The sequence below is a fragment of the Pseudophryne corroboree genome, chromosome 4 (genome assembly GCF_028390025.1).
Source record: "Pseudophryne corroboree isolate aPseCor3 chromosome 4, aPseCor3.hap2, whole genome shotgun sequence".
NCBI lineage: Eukaryota > Metazoa > Chordata > Amphibia > Anura > Myobatrachidae > Pseudophryne > Pseudophryne corroboree.
The window spans coordinates 770,325,687-770,334,961 of NC_086447.1; the positions used below are offsets into that span (position 1 = coordinate 770,325,687).

The 9,275-nt window shown below is 46.6% G+C and overlaps 1 protein-coding gene across 4 annotated transcripts in view; it reads right to left on the bottom strand.

Annotated features, from left to right (window-relative positions):
* The window catches only part of PUS10 (pseudouridine synthase 10), a 236,160-nt gene extending 227,934 nt beyond the window's left edge, over positions 1–8,226 (bottom strand). Inside the window, exon 1 of one of the 4 annotated variants that reach the window (XM_063918222.1) lies at positions 7,898–8,226. Coding sequence is in view for 1 of the 4 variants with exons in the window: in XM_063918221.1 (XP_063774291.1) it covers positions 7,070–7,250 (181 nt within the window). In the remaining 3 variants the exon portion in view is untranslated. Of the gene's footprint in view, positions 1–4,082; positions 4,273–7,013; positions 7,270–7,897 lie in introns of those variants that run through there. The other 3 variants (XM_063918221.1, XM_063918223.1, XM_063918224.1) reach the window with 3 other exon arrangements.
* Between the last annotated feature and the right edge of the window lie 1,049 nt (positions 8,227–9,275).

Below are 9,275 nucleotides of genomic sequence, written 5' to 3' on the forward strand. Positions count from 1 at the left end.
ACGGTATAGAGTATATTCGAGCACTGATGGTAAAGACGGATTCTTGTATATTGTAATGTCCAAAAAATTGATATTAGACTCGCTCACTGTAGCAGTTAGTTTTATTGGACTGTTGAGAGCATTCAGGGTATCCACCATGGCAAAAAACAGTTCGGCGGAGCCCCGCCAAACAATGAAGAGATCATCAATGTATCTCTTGTAACATACAATGTGCTCAGCATAATTGCACAAAATGTTTTCATGTTCATACTTCGCCATGTACAGATTGGCGAACCCCGGGGCCAAATTAGAGCCCATAGCGGTGCCCGCCAACTGTACATAGTACTCATCCTGGTATTGAAAATAATTATACGTAAGTACCAATCTGATCAGACTCAAAATAAATTCAATAGGGGGACCCTCGTAAGGGCCCTTAATCAACGCCTCCCTTACAGCAGCAATCCCCTCCTCATGGGGAATAACCGTATACAATGATGTTACATCTAGGGTGGCTAGTAAGCAGGTGGATACATCATCAGTGATGCGGGCCAATACTCCCAAGAGGTCGCTAGTGTCACGAATATAGCTGTCCATCACCCTCACACATGGTTGGAGGAAATGGTCAACAAACCGTGCCAGCGGTTGTAGCAAGGATCCTTGTGCAGATATTATCGGCCTCCCTGGAGGTTTTATTAGGGATTTATGCACCTTGGGCAGGGTGTAGATGATGGGACAGATAGGGTAGGTCACTGATAAATAATCATAGACGTCATCATTGATCCATGCACATTGTAGTGCCTGAACCAGCAAGTCATCAACCTCCTTTTTAAATCTAGGGGTCGGGTTGTAAGAGATCTTAGCATAGGTGTTATTATCAGATAGTTGTGTTTTGATTTCGAGATCATAATCAGCGAAATCCTGAAGGACTACCGCTCCTCCCTTATCTGCATTCCTAATTACCAGATTGGTGTTTTGTTTTAAATCTCTTAATGCTTGCCATTCAATTTTAGATAGATTGGAGTAGCCTCTGCTACCACCCTTGTTTTGTAATACCTCACTATCAATAACCTGTAAAAAGGTTTTTAAACTGGCGTTGTTAGAGATAGGATCAAATTTACTGGTATTCCTAAACATCCCAAGTGGCCGTACCTCACACTGCGGCTGATTATTGATGAATTTATTATCAAAAAATTCCCTGAGGCGTAGTTGACGTCCCATCTTATATCTTTCGATGGACCAATTAAAGGACTTGAAGTGACAGGTAGGGACAAAAGAAAGACCCTTACTTAACAGTGAGGTTTCGGCCTCCGATAGCACATGGGTAGATAAATTAAATATTAAGTTCGGGAACCTCTCCCTCCTCGTCCCCGTGGCTTTGATCCTCCCCCTCCGCGGGTGGGGTCGCCTGTGGCGACTTTGGCTCTCCGAACTCTGGTGCCCGGTCCTAAAAAAGAAGATGACGCCCCTATCCCGGATGGTGGTATGCTGTCTGTGAATTCAGAGTCAGACGAGGAATACCCCTGTGGATAGTTAAACCTTTGCTGTCTATGGTTATATCTACTCTGTCGGTTACGTCGCCATCTGGTGGATTGATCGTCACCAGATAACCACTTATATACCGAATGCTGTTGGTAATCAGTTTCCACAGTTTCCCATTTCTTCCTCTTGAATGCCAACAAGTCAGATCGGTATTTGTCAATTTGTAATTTAATCTTATCTAGCCAATTTTCTGACTTGTCAGCCTTCAAACTGGAGGTGTGTTCCCGTTCAAATATTTCGATGTCACTCTTTACTTTTTTAAGTTCTGTCCCCACTTCCTCTACTACAAGTACCAGTAAATCAGATGAACATTTGTTCAATATTCCACACCACTTTACACAAAAAGATGGATTTTTTCTACCAATGGTGGGAGTATTGGCAATTCTAAATCCCCTGGGGATTCTCTTCTTCCGATAGTATTCGGACAGAAACTGTCCGTGCAGGGTTAAATCTATTTCCCTCTTCTTCAGTTTATTAAGTTTGTGGAAAAGATCTAAAGGTGTTCGAGCTGGTAATTGGTCAGTCTGTCTGATTAAATGGGACTTTTTCAATATCATCATCAGTGTAGCTAACAAATGCATTCTCTGCCTCACTTAAAGAGTTCTCATCTAATATGCCTCCACTCAGAGACATCCTAAACCAGGTGAGAGTATGAACACTATTACATCCAGCGATTCAGTCCACACATAGATAAGGGCAATTAAAATAACCAAATGTGGTCAAATAGATAGAGATCTCTGACAGATTGAATAAAAGTAATATCACTAACAAAATTTTTTTTCTTTTTAGAGAAAAAACTGCTATAGAGTCGTCAAAAAAGAAAAAATGAACAACAGTTGTCCAAATAATCATGGAGGGTGCTCACTTAGAAGTATACCGTATTGATATCATCAAATATTCCAAAGTAAGTGAAGTGGCACTCACTATATAACCGATGCCAACTGCTGGGGTGTCACAGTTCCAGGGAGTAGCTTGTATCCACAAGGTCCCATAATACATCCAATTGTAAAGAAGGCACTCACCAGACTGGTATTGAAAATGCAAAAGACGTTTATCAAATTTCACATCAGCGACTTATTCATGGTTGGTCATGACCAACCATGAATAAGTCGCTGATGTGAAATTTGATAAACGTCTTTTGCATTTTCAATACCAGTCTGGTGAGTGCCTTCTTTACAATTGGATATATAGATATATATACACACATATACAACCATGTATATTCACACATGCTCAGACCTTATAAATATATATGTATTTCATATATGCATACATACACACACACACATATATATATATATATATATATATATATATATATACCCATACACATATCCAGATATATCCTGATTCAGAAGTATAATAATTCTTAGAAGTCTGAAACTAAATGTGACCACTCACAGGCTTAAAAACCTGAGAAGTCTGCTGCTTAACCGCAGCTTAGTTAATGGGTCCCGAATGCAGTGTGGTGTGGCTGTAGATTTAAAAATACCTACAGCACCTTGTATTCCCAGGTGGCTAACCAGGCCCAACACTGCTCAGCTTCCAAGATCAGATGAGATCGGGCGTATCCAATTGTGGTGTGGCTAAGTGAATTAAGCAAAGCTGCTGCAGGTGAGCCTGAACTCACAATGCTTGCAGTGCTCCACAGATACTGTTTTATAATCACCATGTGCTGACCAATTGTATAACACATCTTACTTTACAACAGTGAACAAAGCCAGTATTTGGCTGACCACAGCCATGATTCAGATTTGCAGTCTTTGGGATAATATCATTATAAACAGTTATGATAAGAATAATAGTCTTTGCTGGTGTCTTACTCATTATACCGACAGACAATACAAAATACAACTTGCGCGACTCAGTAAATAGCACTAAGGTGTCTTTACAAATATATATCTGGCCAAGTGCAATACACGTCAGCAATATGCCTGGTTCCAAATTCCCCTTAACACCCCTGCACCTTCAATGGAGGAGAGATGTAATACAAGAAATTCTGGAAAAACAACAGGAAAAATGGTTAAATATGCAGACTTAATTATGTAAGCAGATTTAATAAACATACTATGTTGCATTCAAACCTGCACATATATGAGCACCATGTATCCTGTTTAACAAAGACTTAATAGCCTATTGTAATACATATGCAGCACTGCTGTATTCTAGTAAACATACTTCTTTTATCAACAAGAGTTGAATCATGATATTTTATCCAGTGACCCTGACATTTGTGTGTGCAGGGAACATCACTGTGGCATCAAAGTTACTCACATTTGTGTGCCCCCTACCGTGCTCCGTGTGTATCGTTCTCTATACACGGAGCACGGGCTATGGTGGAGAGGGAGCTGGAAGTGGCATCGAGGGCTGGGGAGCGCGCTGCATAGAGCCGTGGAGCGGCCTATGCATAAATCAACGTGGCCGGCGCGGCTCAGAGCGGCGGGGGACACAGCATAAACAGCGGCGGGCGGCTGAAGGCAGCGGCCGGCGGCCACATACACACACACACACAGTATCCCACACAGCAGGGCGGCAGCGTGAGCCGACCGCCCCGTTCAACATACCTGGACCCTGTGGTGAGGGCAATGACGGGGCTTCTCTGTAAGCACTGTCAGCCTTTTACTGCAGGTGACCTGCACGTGGTAGTGAGGGAGCTCTTCTAGAGAAGTCCGACACCCACAGCTGCTTCAGCAGCTTTCCTATCCCAGACCCTCGCCTTCTTGGAAGGGGGAAAGGGATTCCAAAAAAAAATTAATCAAAAAATTCAGTCATTGTGGATCAACTTCCACAAGCCTAGTCTCGGTGAGCACCGAAAAAACACTGGAGGTACTCTGGAATATGGAGGGGAGGTATAGTCAAAGTTTAACTATTCAGTGCCTAGTTCCTGTGGAACCGTCCATATCCCTAGAGTACTCCAGTGACCCCTAGTGGATGAAAAAGAAAGAACCACAGAGTGCAACGTGTTTGCTTTTGCCGGATCCAGAGGCACATCTGTTAGGCAAAATCGATGAGGGGGGCGATTCTTGAAGGGTATGGCGTAACCTTGAGCAACGACTTCCCTTACCCAGGTATCCGAAGTGGTCTTCAACCATTCCTGGGTAAAACCTAGAAGTTGGTCCCCCACCCTGAGATCCCCCAGAGGGAGGCCCGTCCCGTCATGCGGCCGGCTTATCAGTTTTTGAAGCTGGCTGACAGGCGGCCCAAGCACCTTCGGTCTGGGCTCAGCAGGCCTGGAAGTACGGGCTTGCTTTGGGTACGCCTGACCTTTTGCTTTACCTGGAGTACGAAAGGGCCGAGGGAAAGTACTTTTAGCCTTCTGTGCGGAAGGAGCCGTACTAGGTAGGCAGGCTGTTTTAGCAGTAGCCAGGTCAGCCACAATATTATTGAGGTATTCTCCAAAGAGAATGTCTCCCTTGAAAGGAAGTACCTCCAGGGTCTTTCTGGTATCCAAATCCACCGACCAGGATCTCAAGAAAAGGATACGTCTGGCCAAAACGGACGCAGTAGCAGCCTTGGCCGCGAGCACCCCGGCATCGGAGGCCGCCTCCTTAAGGTACAGAGAAGCCGTGGCAATATATCAGGGACATTGTCGAGCATGCTCACATGCATCAGAAGGCAGTTCCACCTCGAGTTCCTGAGCCCATGCCTCAACAGCTTCAGCAGCCCAAGTCGCTGCAATAGTTGGCCTTTGAACAGCCCCAGACAGGGTATAAATCGCTTTTAAACAGCCCTCCACCCGACGATCCGTTGGTTCCTTCAGAGAGGTGACGGTAGTTACTGGCAGGGCAGAGGAAACAACCATACGCGCCACATGAGAATCTACAGGAGGAGGGGTTACCCAATTTTTACACACCTCCGCAGAGAGAGGATAGCGAGCCAACAGTCTCTTATTCGGTGTAAACTTTGTCCCCGGATTTTCCCAGGATTCCTGACGAATGTCAATCAGGTGTTTAGAGTAGGGTAAAACCTGCTTAACCACATTCTTATGCTTAAACCTATTAGGTTTCTTGGAGACAGTGTCAGAATCATCAGCCACCTGAAGAATGAGCCGTATCGCCTCAATCAAATCCGAGACATCCACGGACGATTTCCCTTCCCCATCTGAAACATCAGCGTCAGTGTCCAAGGGGTCAGTATAAGCACCGTCCTCCTCGGAAGACGTGTCAGTTAATGCCGTGGATCGGGAGGAGGTAATGGCCCTTTTAGAGGACGACTTAGTCTTATGCGGGCGAGAGTGACCCTTAGATTTGGACATGGATCAGTTCAAATGCTGTAACTGAGTGGAAAGCTAATCCGCCCATGGCGGGTTCACAGCGGGGACCATAAGCTGTGGTAGCGGCACAGGTGGTCCCACAGGGGGTGTCAATTTAGTTAGAAGCGTGTTTAACAATGTGGAAAATGTAGCCCAAGGTGGTTCTTGTGATGCCCCGAGTGCTACCGACCCACTGGGGGGCAAGGAAGCCCCTGACCCTGAACGCTCAGCTGCTAAATTATCCTCCATTCCGTCAGTGGCCTCACTACCACGCAGTGTGGGAGAAGCCCCAACGTCGTTGCCACGTGTAGCAGACATAACAATGCGCACAGTAATGGGCAATCCGGTACAAAATTTTTTTGTTTTTTCAGTAGCACTATACCTAGTAAGAACTCTCAGAGAAACAGCCGAAGCTGGCACAGACCGAGGGTTCAATAGGAATAGAACATATGGTGACTATAATTCACAAGTAAAAAATACTCCAGTAGCATATCTTGTGAAACAAACCAACATTATCAGAGAAAACCTGAAACACTTGGCCCCCACAGGTATAGTAATATAGGAGTAGCACGCTGAGTGAAATACCCTGCAATAAGGCAACCACGCAGCAGCTACATGCACACACACATATATAGTCACACGTTCACCATGCAGAAATTATGTACCATAAACTGCACTGGACTAGCAATACAAAGTAATACTCAGTATGGCTATATGTGATAACAATAGATATAACAAACGCAGTAAGCACTGGATGTATATCACAGGGTGTTTGTACCACACAACCCTGACAGTATGCACTCTTTCTTAACACTGTCCCAGTGACAGGTAGAATACTCAAGTGTCCTGTATGAAGCACAGCACTGGCAGTCGGGCGGTTCCACAGAGGAGGATTTGCCCCAGCAATCCCAGGAACAGCAAGGCTCTATCTGAAATGGCTGCTGACCAGGAGGGAGGGAGGAGGAAGCAGCTCCAGGGCGGGAACATTGCAGAAATGGCACCCTGGGGCTGGGGGGAGGGGCATCAGGTGCGGCCTGCTCCCCCTGCTGGCATCCCCACCGGGCGTGTGGGCAGTAAAGAAAGCGGAGCGGGGTGGGGTGGGGAATGGTACAACGTCCCCCCTGACCTGTGCCCATATAGAATCACCCTGGTGGCTAGTGGAAAATCAGCCCACTGTGTCCACACCAGCGCGGCCCACCTCCTACGGCCGAGCGGTGCAAAGTGCGGCACAGAAGCCCCTTACCTCCCCCTTGTCAGCGGCCCTGCAATCCGGGAGACGACAGCGTGTGTGTGACTCACGTGAGGACAGAGGAAGAAGCCGGCGCCTCCGCTGTAGTGACCCGGCAACCGTGGCGCGGGAGTATACAGCACCGCTGTGGGTGATGGAGCTGCAGCAGAGACGTCTATCAGACACATCCTGCTGCAGCCCTTTGTAGAATCCTCTTCTGTCTTTAAAGTTAAAGCTAAGAATAGGCTGCATGAAGCAGACCCCTGTTAAGTGACCTGCTACTGCAGGCACCAACTACAAACGGAGCTCACTGGCACGGAGGCGGGGTTATAGAGGAGGCGGCGCTGTGCATCTTAGGAAGTCTAAACCAGGCATGTCCAAACTGCGGCCTCCAGATGTTGAGAAACTACACATCCCAGCATGCCTTGACACCGCTTTAGCATTCTCTAACAGCAAAACTGTGTCAGGGCATGCTGGGATATGTAGTTTCACAACAGCACAGCTGGAGGGCCGCAGTTTGGACATGCCTGGTCTAAACGCTTTGAGCCTGTTGGTGCCTCGGATAAAGATCCTACTCTACACCCCTATGTTATTCCTTGTGGAGCCCAGTGTACCCCGCAGCAGAAATAGCATACCCTCCAACATGACCCGCCCCACTAGGTACAACATGCTCTGTTTCTGGACTTCCCTCTTAATTTATTATTGCCATCACCTGTGAAGAAACAGCTTTCTTATCATTTAACTAGTTCAACACAGGTGATGGAAATCATGTTGTACCTAGTGGGGCGGATCATGTTGGCGGGTCTGAAATAGCATTACAATGTAGTGTGTGTGTGTGTATCACTGTGTATGAATCACTGTGTATGACTTCTAGCTCCTTGACATGCCTGTAATCTTACCTTTACAATGCTGTGTTATATATAAATGAGATGCAGCTACACAATGCAGGAAGCAGGCGTGCAGAGAGGATCAAGTAGGGCTGCTGTATCCCGGGTCTCTGATACTGTGCTTATGCAGTGTGGGCTGTCAGTGCGGGAGCAGGAAGACACCTCGTAACTATTAAATGCTGCAAAACAATCTTCACTCATAAATGAGAACTGTGTATAACACAAGGCACGCGGACCAATCCACTCGTGTCACCACTAGAGGGGGAAGTATTGAGAGGACGGACAAGCAAGCTGCCATGCTGCTTCCGCAGGAGGGGGAAGACTATAACAATCACACACCGAGGCAGAAGTGAAGTCTGGCACCCCCAGCGGTTCTGGAAGCTTTAGACACGTGTATGACGATAGAGCATTAAGGGCCCTGTCCGTGCGCACTACATGACGCAGTGGACAAAGGCAGAATATAACATTCCATGCTGCCTTTAGCAGCCTGCCGTTGTTTATTGCATCATCCTATCTGGACGATGCGATGAATGGCTGCCGGGCACGCACAACCGGGCATATACACACACCATGTGATCCGCCTAATATAATGTTCAGATGCACATCAGAGCAATATATCATAAGAGGATTCATTTAAGGGCCGTACACACTTGCAGATGCATTTCATTTTGACAAGGATTGATCTGAATGATGAACTATCATCATCCAAATTGACGAACCAACAATGAACGACCGCGGGGCCGCGCATCGTTCATCATAGGTGCCATACTGAAGGGCTCCATACACTACTGTGACATGTCCATCTGACATGTCGCAGGCAATCACCCCGGCAGCAGGATCGCCCAAGATACATCATATGCTGTCCTTTTGCATACAATATATCTTGGGCGATCCCAGCCATGCCTGCGGGGTGTAACATATCACGAGTGCAGCACATTACATTTTTGTTAGGAGCCAACCTTCAAGTATATTTTTGAGTTGTGGGAGGAAACCGGAGTACCCTGAGGAAACCCACACAAGTACGGGGAGAATATACAAACTCCACAGAGTTAGGGCTATGGTGGGAATCGAACCCATGTCCTCAGTGCTGTGAGGCAGTAATGCTAACCATCACACCATCCATACTATCCTACACAAAACATGTATACACAATCATCTCTCCTGTAAGAATGATATTTCTCTAACGTCCTAAGTGGATGCTGGGACTCCGTAAGGACCATGGGGAATAGCGGCTCCGCAGGAGACTGGGCACAAAAGTAAAAGCTTGAACTAGCTGGTGTGCACTGGCTCCTCCCCCTATGACCCTCCTCCAAGCCTCAGTTAGATTTTTGTGCCCGAACGAGAAGGGTGCATGCTAGGTGGCTCTCCTGAGCTGCTTAGAGTAAAAGTT